This window comes from Eurosta solidaginis, chromosome 3 (assembly GCF_040869045.1).
Source record: "Eurosta solidaginis isolate ZX-2024a chromosome 3, ASM4086904v1, whole genome shotgun sequence".
Lineage (NCBI taxonomy): Eukaryota > Metazoa > Arthropoda > Insecta > Diptera > Tephritidae > Eurosta > Eurosta solidaginis.
Genome location: NC_090321.1, coordinates 87,934,655 through 87,959,432, shown reverse-complemented (window position 1 = coordinate 87,959,432; position 24,778 = coordinate 87,934,655). Strand labels below are relative to the sequence as shown.

The 24,778-nt window shown below is 38.5% G+C and overlaps 1 protein-coding gene across 1 annotated transcript in view; it reads left to right on the top strand.

Annotated features, from left to right (window-relative positions):
• The window catches only part of LOC137244114 (sialin), a 152,691-nt gene extending 127,913 nt beyond the window's left edge, over positions 1 to 24,778 (top strand). The window contains exons 3-10 of the mRNA XM_067772678.1: positions 19,996 to 20,138; positions 20,207 to 20,443; positions 20,510 to 20,534; positions 22,133 to 22,413; positions 22,498 to 22,620; positions 23,381 to 23,537; positions 23,613 to 23,854; positions 24,074 to 24,778. Of these exons, the coding sequence (XP_067628779.1) occupies positions 19,996 to 20,138; positions 20,207 to 20,443; positions 20,510 to 20,534; positions 22,133 to 22,413; positions 22,498 to 22,620; positions 23,381 to 23,537; positions 23,613 to 23,854; positions 24,074 to 24,232 (1,367 nt within the window). The 3' untranslated portion in view covers positions 24,233 to 24,778. The remainder of the gene's footprint in view (positions 1 to 19,995; positions 20,139 to 20,206; positions 20,444 to 20,509; positions 20,535 to 22,132; positions 22,414 to 22,497; positions 22,621 to 23,380; positions 23,538 to 23,612; positions 23,855 to 24,073) is intronic.

Here is a 24,778-nt window from a genome sequence, read left to right as displayed (position 1 = left end):
ACCATCGTATGCAGGGAAACCAGTACCCGAGCGAGAAGGCGGGGGAACCTCGTTCGGCTTCATAGCTCCCACATCAGCCAGTGCTCGAGGCGTCGTCCCGTGCGCTGAACCAGAGGGTGAATCTCTGCATGGAGGTGATACGCTTCCGAGGTGCAGTAGTACCCTGGCAGAAGAGCCCTCAAAAGTGATAATAACTTACCCTGACAGTACGGACAATTCGAATAGTTCTGAAGCCGAGAGTCAAACGTCTTCATCCGCGATGGGCGAGCCGACTAAAGTTCTGCGACGCCGGCATAGGGATGTCGCTTGCCAGACGCAACTTTCACCAAACCTAGAAGAAAGGGAATATAGGTATGAACAAATAAGACATACCATTTTTGAACACTACCCGGTATCGGATAATATTTTGAAGTGTAGGAAGAGATACCACAGGAGAGTACAGGAGCGTAGACTGCTGCAAGCCACCACGTTAATGCTTACAGAGGACGAAAGGCCTTTAGTAAAGGCTAAAATTAAAGATAGTTTTCTTGTAGGGTTGTTGGACTCGGGAGCCAACGTCTCCATCTTAGGGAAAAATGGAGTAGAATTCCTAGAGAGTAACGGCTTCGAATATCAGCCCTTACACGCGTTCGTATATACAGCGGGCGGCAACAAGCAAAAAATTTTAGGCTCAGTATCCCTACCAGTCACCTTCAAAAATATCACAAAGGTTATTCGTTTTTACCTTGTTCCCTCATTGCTCCAAGAAGCATACTTCGGGGTAGATTTTTGGAGAGCATTTGCGTTAGCTCCCGAAATATTCCCAAGCGTAGAGTGTTTAGAGATTAGGCTTGAAAAGGAAGAGGAACTTAACCTCCATGAATTGTCACCAGACAGGAAATTAGAATTACAAAAGGTCATCGAGACGTTTCCTTCATACGAGAAATTAGGCCTAGGGCAAACCAAATTAGTGGAGCATCACATCGACACCGGTGATGCTGTACCTATAAAAAGCAAACATTTCCCTCTTTCGCCACCGAGGCAAGCCGAAGCTTTTAGCGAACTAGACAGGTTACTCGAATTAGGAGTTATAGAAGAATCGAACTCCCCGTGGTGTAGTCCTGTAGTACTGGTCCGGAAACCAGGTAAAGTTAGGCTGTGCATAGATTCCAGGAAGGTCAACGCGGTGACTAAGAAAGACTCGTACCCCCTGCCTCATATCAACGGCTTATTGAGCAGACTGAAGGATACGCATTTTATTAGTGGCATTGATCTGAAGGACGCGTTCTTCCAGATCAAATTGACAGAGTCCTCCAAGGAAAAAACAGCATTCGCAGTTCCGGGGAGGCCTCTGTACCACTTCAAGGTGATGCCATTTGGTCTGTGCAATGGACCGCAGACTATGAGTAGGCTGATGGACAAGGCAATCCCTTCGCATCTGCGAGAGAATGTCTTCGTCTACCTAGATGATCTAATGGTGTGTAGTACAAATTTTGAAGACCACCTGAAATTGCTGGCGGAAGTGGCTAACTGTTTGAGAGACGCAGGTCTGACAATAAACGTCGAGAAAAGTAAATTTTGCCAGAAAGAAATACGCTATTTAGGGTACCTGATAGGCAGCGGGTGTTTGAAAGGGATCCGGGAAAAATAGAAGCAATGCAAAACTTCCCGATCCATAAATCCCCTCGCCAAGTGCGTAGGTTTGTGGGCATGGCGAATTGGTACCGAGCGTTTATTACCAATTTTGCTGACTTGGCAGGTCCCTTGACCGACTGTCTCCGCAAGTCAGCAGGCCCGTTTAAGCTTACTCCTGAAGCTATAGAGTCATTCGAAAAACTAAAAGTAGCCTTGAGTTCGGCGCCTGTCTTGGCCCAACCAGACTTTTCCAAAGAATTCGTAATACAATGCGACGCTTCCAAAATAGGTGTTGGCGGAGTGTTGTTCCAGGTCGATGATGAGGGCGCTGAGCGTCCAATCGCGTTCGTGTCGAAAAAGCTGAATAATGCTCAACGCAATTATAAAGTAACCGAGCTGGAATGTCTTGCCGCTATAATCAGCGTGAAGCGTTTCCGACCCTATGTCGAAGGATTACCTTTTCGGATTATTACGGACCACTCCAGTCTCAAGTGGTTGATGACACAAAAAGACTTGAGCGGGAGGTTGGCGAGATGGTCACTCTTACTGTAAAGATACGACTTTAGAATGGAACATCGTAAGGGTACCCTGAATGTAGTACCAGACGCGCTGTCGCGTTTTGATGCTGACGAGTTAACTTTCACTACCACACCCGGAGAAATAGATTTAGTCTCTCCCGAATTTAGCAGCAACGAGTATTTAGACTTGATTCGGACCGTCGCCGAAAACGCGAGTTAAATTTCGTAAGGGAATGGAAGGGGAAGAAGACTCCGTGGCGTTTGTGGTTGCCAAAAGGGTTGACTGAGGAAGCAGTGAGATTAGCACATGACGCTAACCGGAGTTACCATGGCGGATGGCAGAAAACCTTAGGACGTGTTAGGCAGAAGTACTTCTGGCCGCAGCAGGCTAAGGACGTCAGGGACTACGTCCAGCGTTGTGACACCTGCAAAACGGTAAAACCCACCAATCAGCAGTCGAGACCACCTATAGGGAGTACCTTTGAATCCGAAAGGCCATTTCAGCGGTTATATTGCGACTTTCTAGGGCCTTATCCAAGATATAAGCGGCGTAATCAATTTCTTTTTATAGTATTAGACCATCTTTCAAAATACGTTTGGCTAAAGCCCATGCAAAGAGCCACCACTGTTAACGTTATAAATTACTTCGCCTCTGAAATTTTTCCGACTGTAGGGGTTCCTGAATTTATCCATAGTGACAATGGTAAACAGTTTATCTCGAAGGAAATGAACCAATTTTTAGTAAATTACGGGGTGACGCACGTGAGGACGGGGCTATATTCTCCCCAAGCGAACGCATCCGAACGCGTCAATAGAGAAATTGTTTCTAAGATTAGGATTTTCCTGAAGGATAAGCCTGACCACACCGATTGGGATAAGCATATACCCGAAATTTTATCAGTTTTGAGAAGTGATTTTCATACGGCGATTCAGTGTTCTCCATACTTTGCATTATATGGCCAAAATATGGTCCAGCATGCCGCAACGTACAAAATTTTAGCGAAGCTCGGCAGCCTTCGGGAAGACCAAGTTACGATAGTAAGCCGAACTGACAAGTTGACTAATATTCGTGAGCAAATCCGTAAAAATTTAGATCAGGCTAAGGATAGGGGAGTAACCACCTATAACAAGCGCTCTAGGCAAGTCAACTACAAGGAAGGTCAGGAAGTTTTCCGAAGAAACTTTGCCTTAAGTAACTTTAAACAGGGTATTAACGCCAACTTCCTGCCGAAATACCTTAAGTGTCGTGTGCTCCGAAAAATAGGCAATGCATTGTATGATCTCGAGGACCTAAACGGGAAATTGATAGGTCGCTTCCATGCTTCGGGCATTCGTCCGCAATTAACCAACAAGGGCGTTTCTTTTGCTAAATTACAATTTGATCTTTTTTTTTATATATCTACCAATCGGACTTTTTTTGTCTGGGCGTTTTGGCGGTCGGGGACATCTCGCCCAGTATTCTCCCCGAGCACTGACCTCATAGGATGTTCACGCGCGTACTCACCGAGGACCGTGAACACCATGGCAGTCCACACTTAGGTCGGACTAGCCTTTCGGAGTTTTGACGAGTTCTCCAGATCAAAATGTCTACACTGTTTGTTTTGCATTCCTGTGGGAGCGATACCCACTAGAAATCATCTTTCGGAGTTTTGACGAGTTCTCCATAACAAATGTCTAAGTGCCGCAAAGCCCTTTTAAACTAGGAAACATAATTAATTCCCGACCTGACTTAGTTTTTTTGATGGACCTATGTTGCCCGGGTAGCTTCGTAGTAGGACTTTGAGACTCTTATCTCAGGGGTGAGTCGTGCCCCACGTTGCTTGTCGTCGAAGATCCCTGGCAGTAGCTTCCCAAAGATGATCCGGTTTCCTGTTCGCTTCATCGTCAGGTCTCCAAAGCGAAGCAGGTTTGTTACGGTCTGCTGCTACGGTCTACGGCTACGATCCACTTGGGAGCGTGTTCACGCGAACACACCTAGCGATGTGGCGAAAGTGGCGATAAAAAAAATATCGAAAACAAGAAAAAGACAGACCGGCCATCAGTAGAGAAAAAAGGCAAGGAGTTTCCGGCTGCATACACACGAAGAAAGATAAAAAAAATTTTGGTAAGAAATAAAAATCGAGAAAAATCGCCGAGTTTCCGGCCAGATCGACACCAAAAAAGATGATGGTGGTAAAACGTATTTACCTAGTGTGTTTATAAATGATTATTGGAACTTACAACGTGAACATTTTCCCATCAATGAAACAACGCCAGAATTAGATTTGCATTTAACCTATCAACCATTAGGCATGTTCAAGTGGCAATTGTATGCAGCGCAGCAAATGTAAAAAAATGGGTGGTAATAAATCTTAACCTAGTGAGGACACTACCACCGGCGTAAAGGCCAGCACGAAGCTTTATCGCCACCTGGGTCATTTGGTCACCTCGGACCACAGCGCCAACCGCCACCAACGGTGCCTACTATTACCACGGGCATCACCATCGGTAGTACCTCCCCCAACTCCTTCATAAGCGCAACCACGAGCGCAACAACCATCAGACGTACCGCCACACCAGTTGCAACGCACGTAGCGTGGCCACGTACATAGGCTTGCGGCCACTAATGGTAACACCAACAACAGGCGGTACCACCGACCCAAATACTAGCCGCATCTTTATTAGCTGCGTTCATACCGGCAATAATACTACTAGCGCATCCTTATTGGCTGCGTATCAGCTACGACCAGACGGGCTACAATAAACCAGCTACAATGACGATCACAGGGCAGCGAGTATAGGCCTGCGGGCATTCCAATTGCGATAACGAACATCAGCGGTTAAAGCGGTGAGTTCGTTCCACTACTGAACTAAAGTTATGTATTTGTAGCCTTAACCCTATCTTTTAAAATTATATTTTTGACTCCGCAACATTATGTAATGTTAATGTACCACCATACTCAAATTTAGGGCTATCACCCTATTGTAGAATCAAAGCAAATGTGAATACGAATGCAATATGCACAATGACCGGAGGAAATGAAAAGTTAAAAAGAAAAGAAGCAATTCTTATTGTACGTTCAAGTCGTTGCATACTGAAAAGAAATTTTAACCAACACAAACAAAGCATATTTTAATGGTCATAGGTGTGCAATTTATACTGCCTGTGAAACAAAGAAAAAGGTGTTTCAGGTATTAAAATTTGCTTTGCGTTGTGGTAGAATTTTACTATTACATTTTTTTTTTAATTGATGCCATCGTGGCGAATATGATTTTGGAGTGAGCAAAAGTGTTGATATTGTTTCGGTAAGGAATAAAGTTTTATTGGTAATTCAAGTTCAGTTGCATTATCAGTAAAATGCATTAACTCTATATTGAGAGACGCAAATAACAAGTAATGCGGGTTAGCTTGCGTTATCAAAACAAAACTTTTTGTTGTATACATTTTTTGGTGACTGAGTCGAACTAAACCCGAAACAATACCAACCCTGACTGTTACATGTAAAATAGTTAACGTTTCAACTGAACAAGTAAAACAATTTCATTAATTGTACTATAAGTTTAAAGGGTTCATGTTTTACCTGAACAGGTGAATGACTTCGGTAATTTTTCCATGAATCTAAAAGCTTACGTTTTACTTGAACTTGTGAAACAATATTTTTTGAGGGGTAGGATTTACCCCAAGTTTAGTCCTAGTTGCGTTTATAACTAATTTCTTAGTGCATAGTACATATTACTGTCATTATACTATGTGTAATACCGAAATGATGTTCAGTTAAACTCAAGTAAGTTTAATACAACAACTATTAATTTTGTAAGGGGGCCCCAATTATCAGAAGTTGTATCCAAACTGTACAGCCCTAAGATAGATTTGTAAAACAACAAAAGAGAAAAGGGCATTTATCCAAATTTCTGAAAAAAAAGATTTTTTTTATTACATATATAGTATATTTTTATTTTATTACATATATAGCCTTTTTGATTGCTATAAAGTTTTTAAAAAAAAAAAATAATTTTTTTTTATAAGCTTAAATATATTCAAAACCTTTGTAGTAAGAAGTAAGAGAAAAAAAGGAGAAAGCTATGTTAGTAGTAATAATGAATTTTGAATAAAAGTTGTTAATAATATGGGAATGCTGGCGTCGCCAATGATTTAGAAGGCATAGGGTAAACCAGGTAAGGGGCCACCGAAATATAGGTGCGACGGTGGCCATGGTTTTTGAGGGTGGGATAATGCACTGGGCGTCGCAACACCACCCGCGGCGCCCCTATGTATATTCGGCCTTTTTGTTTTCCTTCAATATTTCAGCGTTTTTTTGTTTTTTTTTGATTTTCAGCGATTAGTAACCGGTCATGTCCGGTTCGGTATTTTTTTTTGCGGTTATTTCTTTTTGAATTTTAAATGTTTGAATGTCTAACGGTCTGTCCGTGGCATCCGGTTCGGTTGAGTCGGTCTCTGCGCTTCTGTCAGGGTTTTTGATTTTGACAGCTTTCAGTTTTGATAGGCATGATAGGAATTTTTTTCTGTTTATGGCGCAGGAACAGTAAGGTTGGCAAGGACCCGCCCCAGCCGACAATGACTAGCCACTGTGCACCAACACATCATGCCGACCGCCTTCCTTACTGTTTCCACTGTAAATGCGACTTCCACAACAACTGTTTTCACACAATGATCTCATTTCACCTTCTAATGAAATCGTAAATTTTTTGCTTTCACACAGAAGTAACTGCTCGATTAGTATGAAGGATGAAATGTCAAGCGAATAAAATGACAATGCTATATGACAGACAATCAAGGCGGAACGATACACGGTGGCAGCATGGTGACATACCTACAAACATAAAAAAATTCCATGTACTTGTAAATTCGATGGACAAATGTCAAAATCGTACTGCGCCGGTAGTTGATGTATCAAATCAAATAAAAAATGTTATAATCAGCTGTTCGATGGGGCCACTTTGTATGGTTCCGCCATGTAGATAATGACTTTTACTTTGACAAATGACATTTTTAAGCACTGAACACACCAAAAATTAAGAAACGGAAGGCTGCCAACAGAGTTGCATTGTGCTTTTGACTTCATTAGGCATTCGATTAGCTACTAATGAAATAATTATAGATTCGAATTTTGTAGGGAAGATTGAGCTCAATAAGCGTCTTAATGTAGAAAATTGCCTTTATTATTCAATAAGCCGTCTGTGTGAAATTAGTATAAAGTTCCTTCATATTTACAAACGCAACATCTTGATTGATTGTGACGATCTTATTGGAATGCATAAGCTTGTGTTAAATGCATCTATATGAAAAATGTCATTGTGACACCGCCTTTACGCTTGGCGGTAAGGCGGTTTTCAAAGAAACTTGATATTGTTGCTGTTTTTGTTCTATTTATAGAACTACAACGAATTAACCAATTTTGTCTATTTGCATTAGCAAAGAGGATAGATATATCTTTTTTTGAAACGTTACAGTTTTATTTAATTTTTTTTTTGTTTTTTTTTTTTGTAGTAAACCCTGAATTTGGAAGTGTCGAAAATTGCATTTATTTAAGCCAAATTAATTTTTCAGCTTCACCTTTAGATATGGCAAAATCTGTTTCAAATAAATTTATAAAGTAATACATAAGAGTCAATTTTCTATAGACGGTCAGACGGTCTGGTTTTTGAGATCCTTACAATCTTTGCTGCCAATGCCATTCGAAAAAAAAAATTATGGCACCAAAAAATTTACCTGAAATTGCCGTTTGGTGTTAACATTTTTACACGTTAAACCAACTCTACGACTTTTTCCTGCTATTGCTCGCTAGATATCGTCTTAATCGCAACTGCTTGACAACTCAAATCAAACTGAATTACTTCTTACTCGCTTGCGCCACTTTTATAGTTTACGCTGCATACATCTAGGCTCTTCTATCTCCAGAAGTTACTAGTTAGTTTCGGCTACAAAATCGCCAGCCACAACTACGTGCACAAATTATTGCCCTCTCTTGTGACAACTCAGATAAGATATATGCATGTGTTTGTGCATTGCAGCTCCGATGCTCGTATACGTACATATGTGTAGACGCAATTATTTTTCGTTTATGTAGATACCTAATGATTGAATTATTGATGTGAATGTTTGTAGTTTACAGTCTCTCGAGTACACATAGGCGTATTAGTAAATGCATCTGTGTGTGACATCTCTTTCGGCTGCCTTATATATGTGTATACAAGATTTGATTATTGACGTAAATACTGCTTGGCATGGCCTTAGCATCGCCTTAGTGATGGTACAGCTTAGTGATGCTAATATCCGTGACACTGCCCTCCACCTAAGTCTGATCGTCCCGATCAGACAAATCTCCCGATCTAACTGCCGCCAGCATCTCCAAATGTACCACTCTTCTAATCCGTGGTTTCCCAGTGGTTTGTATGCGGTAGATGGTATCACTGATCTTCTTCACAACTTTGTACGGGCCTTCGCAACTGCACCGAAATTTGGCTGGAACACCTTTCCGCCGGTGAGGGTTGTTTAACAGTACCAAATCTCCCGCCAAGAAACCTTCCGAATTAAAGTTCTTGTCATGCCAGTGTTTCATCTTACTACTAATTACCCTGGGCCGTTCCTTCACACTCTGTTGTTTGGTCAATGAACCACTTCGTAGAGTTTGCGCTGGACGGATTTGCTTTGCATAATCGGTATCGTTCCCACATTTCACAACAGTAGTGCGCTCCGGCTTGAAACTACCCTCGCATTCTTTCTCGGAAATTCGTTGCTTCGTTTTCCTGCGTCTTTTAGGTTTTGTCAATGCCAGTGTTTCTCTCGCAGGTACTTTTGATTTTGATTTATTTGGCCCATTCGATCTATCAACCTTTGCCTTTGACTTTCGTGGTCTTTGTCGAGTCTTTTCCACCAGTACCCGATTACTGCTAAACCCTTTTTCCAAACTAAAGTTAAGTGGTATGTCCTGGTTCTTATAGCGCATAATTTTTCTCCGCATATCGATCCTGACGTCATGGTCAACCAAGAAGTCCACTCCCAATATGACTTCATCAACGATCTCCGCCACAACGAATTTGTGTAGAACCATGACTTTTCCAATTAATAACTCACATACCACTTCGCCTTGGACTTGATTATATTCGCCTGTGACCGTACGCAACCTCGCTCCAGGTAATGACTTTACTCTCCTGTAGACCAAATCAGATCGAATCAAGGAATGAGATGCCCCCGTACCTACAGTCAGTACACGCTCTTTACCACCCACATTCCCTCTGACGGTAAGACTGCTTGATTTCCTTCCAATTTGCGACACAGATATCACAGGACAGTCAACAGCCGGGGCAAGTTTTCGTTCTTTACATTCGACACGCTCTTGCTCATTTCCGCCAGCTTCGCGTTTACGGCCACCCACATTGTTGGAACTATTAGGACCAAGACCGCAATGACGTGCAATGTGACCTGGGTTGCCGCACTTGAAACATTTAATAACTCCGGCGTTCTTCTGTTGAGATCCCTTCAGTGCTTCCAAAATTGTGTCTACCCACTCTGGCCTTTTTACTTCCACACGGCGTGCTTTGAAAACTGGCTTACACAGAAGTGACGCTGTTTCCTGAATCAGAGCTTGTGACACCGTTTCTGCAAATGTTGGCTTTGGGTTTGCGTATGTAGCTCGCTTTGTTTCGGCGTCCCGTATGCCATTTATAAAGCTCTGAATTTTTACCCTTTCTGTGTATTCCACGGGTGCATCCGCATTTGCAAGATGAGCCAATCTTTCAATGTCCGAAGCAAACTCCTGCAAAGTCTCGTTAGTTTTTGGTAGCGGCTTTGCAATTCTATTTGAAATATCTGTTTCCTGTGTTCGCTTCCGTATCGCCGTTCTACAGCAGCCATCAATGCGTCATAACTATTCCGTTCGTACTCTGGAATAGTCTGTAAGATTTCGGCAGCTGGTCCTTTCAATGCTACGAAGAGTGCGGCAACTTTATCTTCCACATTCCAGTTGTTCACTGCTGCGGTCTTCTCAAACTGTAGCTTAAAGACCTGGAAAGGAACAGAACCGTCAAAGGATGGTGTTTTTACCTTTAGATTACTCGTTGAAACTGCTGGGCGATTTAGTTGCAACTGCTCGATACGTCCTCTCAAAGCATCCACCTCGGCCTCGATTTTTTCTTCAAACTGTAAAATTTTTGTATCTTGCACCTCCAACTTCGAGGAAATACGTTCTTCTTGCTCTTCCAGTTGAGCAGAGATCTGCGATGATATCTGTGCTGAAATTTGCGCCGACATTTCGGATATCCGTGCCTCTTGTGCTTCAATCTTCGCTGTTATACGGTTCTCCTGCGATTCCAGCTGAGACGACATCTTTGATGTTATACGTGTCTCTTGGGATTCCATCTGTGATGACAGTTGAGATGTTATTTCTGTCTTTTGCGATTCCAGTTGGGATGCCAATTGTGACGACATGTTGGTAGATATTTGTGATGACATTTCGGACATTTGTGCCGATATTGCAGCTAACATCATGTTTAGGTCTGTGTTCGCCATTGTCTGCGGTGTTTCATTTTTCTCTTCAATTTTTGCTGTTGTCTTGTCCTCATCAGGATAAAAGACATACTCGTCCACATCAATTCCTTCTGCTTCCATTGCCTCTCGTAGCCGTGCCTGAAGTTCGAGTTTAACGCCGCTTGTATTCAATCCACGGCTCTCCAACTCCTTCTTTAGTTGCTGGATCTTCAATTCACTGAACTTTGCCATGTCCTTGTTGTCCTCTGAAATTTATTCAACAATTCCTCTTCTGACACCAATTGTAACGAATTTGCTTGCAAATCCTCTTATTTGCAATCCTCTGCTAAGTTCGAATCACTAAACTGTTGAATAAATAACTCCAATTTGTAATAATGCAAAATGGCCTTTATTAAAGTACTTCACAATAACACTCAAACTGTGCAAGGAATAGCTTGCTTAATAACCACGCTGATTGATAGCTCAATGAAACTCTACTATTCAAAATAATACTGCTATTGCTCGCTAGATATCGTCTTAATCGCAACTGCTTGACAACTCAAATCAAACTGAGTTACTTCTTACTCGCTTGCGCCACTTTTATAGTTTACGCTGCATACAACTAGGCTCTTCTATCTCCAGAAGTTACTAGTTAGTTTCGGCTACAAAATCGCCAGCCACAACTACGTGCACAAATTATTGCCCTCTCTTGTGACAACTCAGATAAGATATATGCATGTGTTTGTGCATTGCCGCTCCGATGCTCGTATACGTACATATGTGTAGACGCAATTATTTATTCGTTTATGTAGATACCTAATGATTGAATTATTGATGTGAATGTTTGTAGTTTACAGTCTCTCGAGTACACATAGGCGTATAAGTAAATGCATCTGTGTGTGACATCTCTTTCGGCTGCCTTATATATGTGTATACATGATTTGATTATTGACGTAAATACTGCTTGGCATGGCCTTAGCATCGCCTTAGTGATGGTATAGCTTAGTGATGCTAATATCCGTGACAATATGAATCACACTGTCATTGCATCACTGTTCATTGGAATACAGAGAACCGGGAATAATAATGCTAATCTCAGTTTAAGGGGGTAAAGTGGAGGGGTTGAACTCTAGTCAACGCTAACTGTAGTTTAAACTTGCACTGAAAAGCCGATATTTAGTATTAAGCCGTTAGTTATACATACCTCTTTTGCGAATATTAAGCTTGCCGGGCGAAATATAATAAATTATGGTCTAAAAACAAACTGTGCAAAATTAAAACCTTGTGCATTTAAGGTGCAGAAGTTATATGAAATGGTTGATAACCGTTAATTTGTCTATCATTTTTTCCATTTTCAAATCGGGTCATTTAGGTTAGTTATAAAGAATCAGTACCTGGGCGACCGAGCTTTGCCCGGCAATCTTCGAGTATGCCGCATAGCATACTTTGTTCTACATGTCATCATTAATCAAACTCTACTTTATTTATATGTACATATATTATATATTTTTACTTACCAATATTTGATTTCCTTAAAAATGGATTTAAAAAACATATCAAACACTAACCGCAAAATGAACTGGAATGAAAAATTTGAAATGGGTAATTCCAGCCTATAGTATAAAAGATTGTTATGACAATTAGTGAAATCGAGAACTAAGTTATTTAGGTTGAGTAACTTCATGCGCCGAATTATTAATTTCAAAAATTTTTTTAGTTATACACTATGAAAGTCTCACTATTTTATTACATTCCAACAACTTGTAAATCCCACGAATGACAACTATCACTTAGTTTAAATAAATGTCAACTTACTTCCTTAAGCGCCATCTGTTGGTAAGTAGTTAAATGGTTAGATGTCGTTTTCAAATTGAACATATTCCTGTAGTGCTCAACGGTAGCAAATTACCATGGTGAGGTATCTTTTTGCTATGGTGAGAAATCTTTCTAATAGTAATCTGTGAGAAATTGCAATTATTCATTTCATATTTGCCAAAAATATGCATTTAAATATATTTTGCTAAAATTTACCACGGTGCCTTCATATTGCATTTCAATTTCATTAGCGTGTGTGAAATTAAGAAAGTTAAGTCGAATCATGTGTAAGCTTTTTTTGCGAAGATTTTTATACCTTTCATGAAAATGAAATGGTATATTAATTTCTTCACGAAACCGAAAATTGTAAGTCCTTAAAGGAAAATAGATAGACCCACCATTAAGTATACCGAAATAATCAGGTTGAAGAGCTGAGTTGATTTAGCCATGTCCGTCTGTCCGTCTGTCCGTCTGCCCGTCTGCCCGTCTGTCCGTCTGTCTGTTTGTATGCAAACTAGTCCCTCAATTTTTGAGATATCTTGATAAAATTTGGTGAGCAGGTGTATTTGGGTGTCCGATTAGACATTTGTCGGAACCGACCGGATCGGACCACTATAGCATATATCCTCCATACAACCGATTTTTCAGAAAAAGAGGATTTTTGTAATATCTTACCCAATTTAACAGATTGAAGCTTCAAACTTCACCATATACTTTCGTATATTACACATATTGTTGCCTGAAAAAATTTATGAGATCGGTCGTATATATAGTATATATCCCCCACAACCGATTGTTCAGATAAGGAACTTTTCGTAATTACTGCCCTATTTTAAGAGCTAGAGGCTTCAAATTTCAGCAAATGCTTACGTATATAGCATATATTGTTGTCTGAAAAAATCATAAAGATCGGTGATATATATAGTATATATATGGTGGTATATATAGTATATATATATATATTTTCGCAAATTTTAGCCCCATTTTAACAGCTAGAAGCTTCAAATTTCACCGAATATTTACTTATATAGCATATATTGTTGTCTGAAAAAATCATAGAGATCGGTTGTATATATAGTATATATCTCATACAACCGATTGTTCAGATAAGAAACTTTTCGCAATTTCTACCCCATTTTAACAGCTATAAGCTTCAAATTTCGCCGATTGCTTACGTATATAGCATATATTGTTGTCTGAAAAAATCATAGAGATCGGTTTTATATATAGTATATATCTCATACAACCGATTGTTCAGATAAGAAACTTTTCGCAATTTCTACCACATTTTAACAGCTATAAGCTTCAAATTTCACTGATTGCTTACGTATATAGCATATATTGTTGTCTGAAAAAATCATAGAGATCGGTTGTATATATAGTATATATCTCATACAACCGATTGTTCAGATAAGAAACTTTTCGCAATTTCTACCCCATTTTAACAGCTAGAAGCTTCAAATTTCACCAACTGCTTACGTGTATAGCATATATTGACGTCTGAAAAAATCATTGAGATCGGTGGTATACATAGTATATATCTCATACAACCGATTGTTCAGATAAGAAACTTTGCGCAATTTCTGCCCCGTTTTAACAGTTAGAAGCTTCAAATTTCACAAAATGCTTTCGTATATAGCATATATTGTTGTCTGAAAAAATCATAGAGATCAGTGGTATATATATTATATACTTCATATAAACTGTCATATTGACCCCTTTTTTACGGCTAGAAGCTTCAAGATTCATCAAATTTCATCAAATAGTTACGTTTACGTCATATATTTTTGAAATACGTGATTCGTAGCCATAGTTTTTACATGCAGACCACAAAAAACGTGAAGCATTGCATCCTCACACAGATTACCTACCTATTTTTTATTTTATACTTATCTTAAAAATCGTTTAGATATGTTCAAATTTCACCAAATGCTTACGTGTATAGCATATATTGTTGTCTGAGAAAATCATAGATACCGGTGGTATATATAGTATATATCCCATACAACCGATTGTTCAGATAAGAAACTTTGCGCAATTTCTTCCCCATTTTAACAGTTATAAGCTTCAAATTTCACCGATTGCTTACGTATATAGTATGTATTGTTGTGTCAAAAAATCATAGAGATCGGTGATATATATAATATATATATGATGGTATATATAGTATATATATATTTTTTTTACGATTTCGGCCCCATTTTAACAGCTAGAAGCTTCAAATTTCACCAACTGCTTACGTGTATAGCATATATTGATGTCTGAAAAAATCATTGAGATCGGTGGTACACATAGTATATATCTCATACAACCGATTGTTCAGATAAGAAACTTTGCGCAATTTCTGCCCCGTTTTAACAGTTAGAAGCTTCAAATTTCACAAAATGCTTACGTATATAGCATATATTGTTGTCTGAAAAAATCATAGAGATCGGTCGTATATATATTATATACTTCATATAAACTGTCATTTTGACCCCTTTTTTACGGCTAGAATCTTCAAAATTCATCAAATTTCATCAAATAGTTACGTTTTCGTCATATATTTTTGAAATACGTGATTCGTAGTCATAGTTTTTACCCGCAGACCACAAAAAACCTGAAACTTTGCATCCTCACACAAAGTACCTACCTGTTTTTATACCTTTCATGAAAATGAAATGGTATATTAATTTATTTTATATTTATCTTAAAAATCGTTAAGGTATGTAGATCTGTTCACTATATATTTCTTATCTTATACATCCGATTATTCGGAGATTACGAACGGGATAAGATTATTGTTCAGCCCCATTCATGAAAGGTATGAAGTCTTCGGCACAGCCGAAGACAGTCCCGTTCTTACTTGTTAACTTTAATGTTCTCCTTTAAAGCTTTAATAGAATATGAGTAAGTAGAGTACTATTTCGTCTAACTACCCCAACCCTAACTGGCAACCCTACTCAAAAATGTCCCTATTGTAATGCGGAGTGAAATACCTTTCGTTTGATACCCATATCGGCATATCTCATGAAATTTTTTTTATTTCGAATAAGTAGCAACCCTAAATGGCAACCCTACTCAAAAATGTCCCTATTGTAATGCGGAGTGAAATGCGTTTCGTTTGATACCCATATCGGCATATTTCATGCAATTTTTTTAAATTTCGAATAGGTGGCAACCCTAAATGGCAACCCTACTCAAAAATGTCCATATTGTAATGCGGAGTGAAATGCGCTTCGTTTGATACCCATATCGGCAAATTTCACACAATTTTTTTTTATTTCGAATAGGTGGCAACCCTAAATGGCAACCCTACCCAAAAATGTCCCTATTGTAACGCGGAGTGAAATACCTTTCGTTTGATTCCCATATCGGCATATCTCATGTAATTTTTTTTAATTTCGGATAGGTGGCAACCTTGTGAAACGTTCTGAGTGGCAAAACCTAGGTAGAAAGTCTTAGAAGGTGATACATTATCTCTGTGCCAAATTTCATTTAAATCGGTTGAGCCGTTCCCGAGATCGTTCGGCTATACAAATATACGAATATACAAGAATTGCTCGTTTAAAGATATGACACTGTACAGTACCAAAGTAAAATATATATATTTTTGACAGTGAAAAATAAATTAAGAATTATGGGTCTTAGCAGGCCTGATATGTATATTCGAAGCATGAACTTCAAATTGAACCAAAAATTAACAGGATTTAAGAAACCAGAACCAACACTTCCACAGAGAAATCGTACATCCGCTACTGATAACTCTGAGTTTGACATTTGTTCGAAAAATTTTAAATTTAATTTTCCATAACGTGACAAAGTTAATAAACCAATTAACTCCGTGAAAATTAGATATTTAATTATCTAGATACACATAATAATTATATTGTAAAATATATAATACTCATCTCACTATGTAAAGTTGTGTTCATACAAATAACTACTTATATATATATTAATCTGGGTCGATTTTTATGGACGAAAGATAACCGATATCGCGCCATCGATTTTTCGATAGGATTTGGGCTCAGGAAAAAAAGTTCCACTACGCATACCCCAAAAAAATAATTTTCAAGCCTGCGAAAAAAAATGTCGAAAGGATCAATTTTTCAAAACACTGTTGTAAAAACGTTGGTGATAACAGTTTTTTGAAAAAAAAAATATTTTTTGGGTTTTGGGGAGTGTTTTGGTAGAAAAATTGACCCTTTCGCCATTTTTTTTTTCGCAGGCTCGAAAATTATTTTTTTTAGGTATACGTGGTGGAACTTTTTTTCCTGAGCCCAAATCGATGGCGCCAAATCGGTTAATAAATCGGCCCAGTCTAATATACATACCTTAGAATGGGTCGTTAGAAAATTTGCAAACGTCAGCTTGAAGCTCTGTTGAGAGACTCGAAAAAATTGACCTTACAAATACAGCCAAAATTATTTTTTGATTGCAACTTGACCTATGCCATTATTGCACTCAGCTGAGCAAAGCTGTGAGCGTATTAACTTTTTTGACATAATGGTAGCTTATAGCGGCATGACCTAGCCGAGATAAATATAGACTTCAATATATCGAAATGAGCATGTCCGTCCGTTTGTCTGTGTACACGATAACTTGACAAATTTTGATATAACTTGTTGAAATTTAGTGTGTGGGTTCTTGGCACACATCTCCCATTTCATATGAGCGAAATCGGATGACAACGATGGACACTTTTTATAAATATAAAATTTTGGAATACACCAAAAACGTGTTTATTAGGGTGGGTCGATATATTAACCAATATCGCGCCATCGATTTTTCGATAGGATTTGGGCACAGGAAAAAAAGTTCCACTACGCATACCCAAAAAAACAGTTTTCGAGCCTGCGAAATTTAATTTTTTTTACTTTTTTTCGACTTTGATTTTTAAGAGTTTTTTCATAACCTACTAAAAAATTTTCATTTTTACAATAACAAAGGTTGCAATACTAATCCCTTATTTGAATTTTCTAAAATTTTCGATAAGGGGCGTGGCACCGCCTACTTCTGATAAAATCAATTTTTCAAACATTGTTGGCCATAAATCAAAACTGGTGAAACTTGTCATCACAAAACTTGGTAAACTGATTTTACGCTCCATAGGGAATGAGTCTGAAAAAAAAAAATAAACGAAATTGCGCGCACGCTCACTTTTATATAAAAGAGAAAGATTTGGCGAACGTAAAAGACAATATCTTTGCGAAAAAATTTTTGTATCAATGCGATTTTACTTTTAAAGTATATTTGTAACAAGAAAATTAATAAGTAAACAATTTCCCAAATAATAACACTAAGTTGATTTATCTTGACACACAGGTTTTGTTTATAAAAAAAAAAAATACTTGGTGCGATTTACCCCCGAAGAGATTTAGGCTGAGCTTCTCTTCCAGTTTGCGTCGTGCTCCTGTTAATTATACTCAGCGTGCTTTGTACACAGATTATATTAACTTTGATTGGATAACGGTTTGTTGTATAGGTATAAAGGAATCGAGATAGATATAGACTTCTGTATATCAAAATCATCAGCATCGAAAGAAAAGTTGAATAAGCCATGTCCGCCCGTCCGTTAAAATGATAACTTCAGCAAGTATTGAGGTATTGAGATGAGCGAAATCGGACGATAACCATGTCCACTTTTTCGATATCGAAAATTTAGAAAAATGAAAAAAAAAAATTAGATAATTCAAAAACGAATACCACTAAGCTAATGAAATTTTGCAGGTGGATTTGTTTTATGACGCAAAACATAAATTTCAAAAAGTTTTGGAAAATGGGCGTGACGTGACACCACCTATATTTAGAAGAAGAAAATTTGGAAGTTTAACAAGCCGTTAAAGATATTACATTAAAATTTGGCAGAGACACTATCCTTGCCATATTATATGGACTGTGTGAAAATAATCAAAATCAGTTAAGAACCACGCCCACCCACCAATTTTCTGTGTTTCGGGAGCCATAACTCAAAGAAAAATTAACGGATAAGATTGGGTGCTAATATTTTCCTTATAGTGTAAAATATTTCTAGTAAAAATGGACGGAATCGGTTGAGGGCACGCCTACTTTTATATACATATATCCGGAATGTCCAAATGGATTAAAATTTATGGTATCACCACGTTTATAATATTAATGCATGTAGTTGTTTATTTAATTAACAAAAGGTTTAGGTTAAGTTATAATTCAAATAATAAGAAACTTGATTGTACCACGAACTGACTACCGTTCTGCTTCAACGTCAACCAGCGAATGCCCTCAATGCTCTCACAAGCAAACTGTTGGTGACACATGTAAAGGTTGTTTTAAAAAGGTCGTAGACTAGAATAATTAGCTATAGCTTAGCGATTAATAGTTTTGTATCAATGATATTTCTCTTACCAAGCTTCATTGTAAGAGGAAAGTGGGAGACATTTATTTTAATGGGTGGTGCCTGTTCCGATCAAGCATGACGCAACATTTATAGAGCCTAAAAAAAATATGTCCCTTGGAACAAAATTCGAAAAAGTAGTTTTTCTGAAATGTACAGTACAATTGAAACTCGCGCTGAGTATATAATGTCAGGTTACACCCGAACTTAGATACCCTTACTTGTTTTCCCTACAAATTGGCGGGACGGACTACGAACGTCATCTGCAAGGCATATGAATTTTCAGTGAGAACCTTTTCATGACAGAATTACACCGATACCCTAACTAGAAAAACTTTTGAAAATGGTTGTAGTAACGCCCCTTTATAAACCAAACATTTTCTCATGTCTCAGGAGCCATAACTTGAAGACCATCTGATGTATCTTAGTAAACTATTTTCTATTCGACGGGTGTAGACCTGTTTTGCTCGCTCTGTGTGTTTAAATCTTTCTATACTTTTTTGACGTTTTTTTGTGTGTTTCGAAAATATGAATTGTTACTGTGGTGAACTGGACAAGCACTCCTCTAAAAATGATAATTTGATGGTGCCGTGTAGTGGATTCTGCAAACAAATTTGTGATCGCGCCCGCTGTGCATGCGCATGAAAAGATCAGTAAATCCTACCACATCCTTTTGGTTTCCCTGAAAACTGGCCTTATTTAATATTGACTACATTTGAGTTGAGGTTAAAAGATTTAACTGCACATATTTGTCTCATAACCCCAAATACTTCTGCCAAAAACAGACGAAATCGGTTAAGGAACACGGCCACTTTTATATAAAAATTGTTAAAAGAACCGTATCTCCTACCTTACCTTTAGGTTGTGTTTACAACATGGGTCTCCAAAAATTTAAAATGATTGCGCTTTCGCATAAGAGAGCACGGTTGTGTTATGGAATGCAGACCCCTGATTTATAACAAGGATATTAATAAAAAAAAATATTTTTTGTGGGCGCGCCCCTTTTTAGCAATCACTCTTTTACTCTTCGGAAGCAATAACTAAAAGAAGAATTGACCTTTATAATGGACAAAATCGATTAAAAAACACGCCGGCTCTTGATAACACTTTGTGTCAAAATACTGCACAATAGCTAGAAGCTCTTAGCTAAGTATTTCATTTTAGGTTACACCTGAACTTAGATACGCTTAGTTGTTAATGTCAAACTTCTTTCTTTATTTTTGCAGTTAATATACCAAAACGCTTTAACATAGCGGTAATGCTATTCATGGCATGCCTCATGAGCTATATGATGCGAGTCAATCTAAGTATTAATATTATTGCAATGGTCGAACCGAAGAGCTCAAACACCACCGACGCACCGCCGAATGTAAGACCAAAATCACATTAATATCAGCTAGCATTCAAATTAATAATGAAAACATTACTCATTCTTAGTATGGACCACGATACAACTGGACTCAGACGGATCAAGCCAATCTGTTGGGAGCATATTTTTATGGCTACATGATCACCTCACTTCCCGCGGGTATGCTGGCAGAAAATTTTGGTGGCAAACCAGTGGCAGGCTGGAGTTGTATAGGCGCTGCTATATTAACGGCGCTGACACCACTCGCTGCATCATGGGACAAATGGGCGGTATTTATAATACGATTCCTTATTGGTTTCCTGACCGTAAGTTGGACGATTCAATTGTAAAAGTTTGAACCCGTTATGTAAACTAGTACTTCCTTTTTTCAGGGTGTGATTTATCCTTGCTGTCACAGTAAGTATCCAATTAAGGCAGAATCGTTTGTGTGAAAATCATTAGGACAGATTCGTTTTTGAGATCTAATATTCAAAATGAATTTATATTTAGTAAGTACATTTGTCCTTCACTAAGAATTCGAAAAATTGGCGGCCTAAGCTTGATAAGCACGTTGTTTTGCTTAAACCAATTACACACAAACATATCTGTACCACCTGATAACACGGGCACCGGTGCATGAGAGCTGCAAAAGAGGCGCTTTGGACCCAGGACCACGAATCGGAAAGCGAAAACTGAAAATTTTATTTCGGTTCAGATATATTTACAAAAGAAAATGAATAAATCTCATTTGGTTGTTGTAATTTCGATGATTACATAAAAATAGTGAAGAATAGTGTTTTGCACCGGTATAGTTTCGATCTCCACCCAGAGTAATTATTTATAATCGCGGCCGAAGGCCGGCAATGCAGAAAAGTGTTCTGCCCAAAACCACTTTGGATCTCACCCCCCCTGTTGCAGGGTGATCGGGGGTAATTTTTTGGTTTTGTGGAAATATTTTTTCTCAAAAATAAAATTTTTATTTTCCTCTTTCGGATTCGTGGTGCTGAGTCCAAAGCGCGTCTTTTGGCACCCCTCCCGCTCGCCTAAAAAACCGAAGGCCATGGGTTGAAGTCCCGGGAAAACCAAATTCAAAATACTTTAGAATAGAATATTTCAAGAGAGTTGGCTCTCAGGAGTGGTTTGGGAGAAATGCTGAGTGTATTTTGCCCCGAAAAACTGTTAAGCGAAAATTCATCTGTCTGTTTCGCTGATTTGTAGAAAAAATTAAAATGTAGCACGGCGGAAATCGGAACAGAAGCTCAACCTAAATCTTCTCGAAGGTATATTGCGTCAAATTATTATTAGTAGCAAGACTTTTAGGACATTCGGAAACGCCCACACACATTCTCTGCCGAAGTTGTCTTAGCCTGCTTTAGGCGAAAGTCTAACGCCGCCATCCAGGGATTTTTACAGCTCCGGCTCATGCTCAATTCGCACGGGAATGCTCTGGATCATTGAGAGACTTGAGAAGCATATGTCGTGAAATTTTCGCACACGTGAAATGTGATAGGCAGATGTCACCGCTGTTTTTCATTTAACTCATACGGCGAAAGGCTAAGCAGCGACATCTATTTTTGAAAAAGTAGGTTTATTAAAAGCAGCGTTGTCAAACTAAAAATAAGTAATTAATAAATTATATGGCTCACAAATTGAACCAGACTTCTATATGGATTTATCTGGCTCAAATCGTTGTTGTTGCATTTACATGCAAAATTATTTATCTGGCTCGGGATTTTTGCCACCGGATGATGGCTTAAGACTAAGGGCTGATGCCGCATCCAAATTCAACGCAACTAGGATCATAAAAAACTTAATGCTAAGAAGGGGTTTAAAGTAGGTAGGTTTGAAAATGGTAGGACATTCTCTGTCAAAACCAAACAAACATGCATTAAAACCCAGCTCAATCGGAGCCTAATGGCTATGAGCCCGACTACAGTCCTTAGTTATATCTGAGAACTTTACTTTGTTATTATTTATAAAGGCTAAGTGATAAAACTTCATTTTGTTTCATTTAGATTTGGTTTCAAAATGGTCGCCGCCTGATGAAAAAGGCAAGTTTGTTGCCTCTCTTATGGGTGGCACATTTGGTACAGTTATAACATGGCCCATTAGTGGTTTTCTCATCGAAAGTATGGGCTGGGACTGGGCTTTCTATATGGTGGGAATTTTTGTATTTATTGTTACTCTGGCGTGGTTCTACATTGTCGCTGATAGTCCATCACAGCATACATCGATTTCAATGAAAGAACGTGAATACATTGAGCATAGTCTGGGTGATACCATCACTAGTAAAAAGGTTGATGTCTCGTTTGTCTAATTTTCTCTATTTATATTATTTTATTTTATCTTAATACTTTCTTCTTCTACTGTCTTCTTTCAGAGATGGCCACCGTATAAGAGTCTCATACTTTCGTTGCCTTTCTGGTCACTAATGTTGTTACATTATGGCAGCATGTGGGGTTTGTTTTTCCTAGTTACCGCTACACCTAAGTTCCTCAGTGAAGTAAGTAGCCAAACCACAAAGGGCATTCATTTTATAATGAAAATATACACAATATATATTAGGGCGGGCGATTTAAAAATTGCTCATTGCTCTATGAAAATCGTATTCTAGGGATCAAAATAAGAAACTTTGCCGAAGGAACCATACCTCTAAAACGAATTCTGATGTCCCCCAATTTGGGTCGAACTTTTGGGTAGGGACAAATTTTGAAAAATCCCACTTTGACCCATTTAGAGTGCTCCATTCGAGTCCAAATGTATGACCGACCCCCACTAACTTTGGAGGCCCGATCCACCGATGCCAGTGGCACACCCCCTGGAACCACCTGGGGGTTCTCCATACAAACATTTCAAAAAATCGCCGGTTTTGCACTTTACATGAAAAAATCAGCTAAATGGCTATGTGGTAATAAGGCCAATTGACCTTATGGCCGTTGACCTTATGTCACAACAACATCACATTAATGCATTGTCATCGAGCCTTGATAGGTGTGCAAAGTTACAATCAAACTTATCGCCATTCAAAGTGGTGATAAGGCCAATTGACCTTATGGCCGTTGACATTATGTCACCACACCATCACATTAATGCATTGTCATAGGTCCTTGATACGTATGCAAAGTTTCAAATTAATCAGACTTCTAGAAACCGGTGAAAATTAAGCTCAAAGATTCCGTTACATTCGCAGAGCAATGGGCGATTTTTTTGCCTCCCCACAAATCGACCCGGCCTAATATATACTATTCTTTATTTCGTTCAAGGTGCTTGGTTTCAATTTATCCTCTGCAGGATTTCTATCCAGCTTGCCACATTTAGCGCGTTTAATATGCGCATTTGGTTTTGGTGCTGTCGCTGATCTCATTCGTCGTAAGAGTTGGTTGTCTGTCACGAACATGCGTAAAACATTTTGCTTATCTTGTACGTGCTCGAAAAATAGCTTAATATAGTTTTTAAGAACTAGCATAAATAAAAAACACCCATTTCAAATTTCAGCTCATATTTTACCAGGAGTAATGCTTATTGTACTGGCATTTTATGGCAGAGATCCCTATGTCTGTGTCGCCTTTATGACAATCTCATTAGCTTTCAATGGTGCTGCAACCGCATCCAACTTACAGAACTCTCAAGATCTAGCGCCAAACTATGCGGGCACCCTGTATGGTATCATTAACTGTGTTGGTACAACGCCTGGTATTTTCTCGCCAATGATAGTGGCTGCGTTTACTAAGAAAAGTGTAAGTATAAATATTTAGAGATGTTTCAGGCTGTGCACACAGGGATGCTGTTTCCTGGCAGAACGTTGATGAAATAGAACGGTTACCGAGTAGCTGGTACACTTCTCCATTCTGCGTCATTATTTCGCTTTGCAATCGATAAAAGATCCATCCTGTGTGAGCAGCGTCAGTTATCGAGTGAGCTTGAGCTATAATTTTGTTTATCTTTATTGAATTTAGAACACAATCGATCAGTGGCACAATGTATTCCTGATAGGAGCCGCAGTTTATATAATTCCTGCACTGATATTTTGGTTATTCGGTTCTGGTGAAATACAGAAATGGAACGAAATTGATAAGAAGTCATCGAAAGAGGAAATTGTAAATACAAAACTGTAAACAATAGCAAAAAGTGATAATCTAACGGATATTCTGGTGTTATATAAAGGCATGACTATCGAATACACTTAGATGTAATGTAAATGCATATGTACATACAAATGTATATATTTATAAATAACTTAATCCAACTTTATTACCATAAGTATATAGCTTTGTATAAGTGATATGATAGTTAGACATTGCAATAAGCATTCCCCACCCACTAAAAATTTTGTGCACAATGCCCCAATATAAGTGATATACTAGAGTTTAACCTTGACACTGCGGCCGCTTAAGCTGAGATGAGCAGCAAAATTTGATGTTATCGAACAACGTAGAAAGGTTACATTCTACTCAACTTTAACTGGAGTTTAAACTCGCACTGAAAACCCCGCCCTTTTATCACAACAACAACAGCAAAAGAAAAAATTTTTTGGTTAGGGCCTTTGTGAATTAAGATAACGATTTACAAGTTTGTGTAAATATGCGCACAAGATTTGTAAGTTGTGATTTTAATAAATCTCGAACTGACCCATGAAATATAAAATATATTTTCCATCTGAA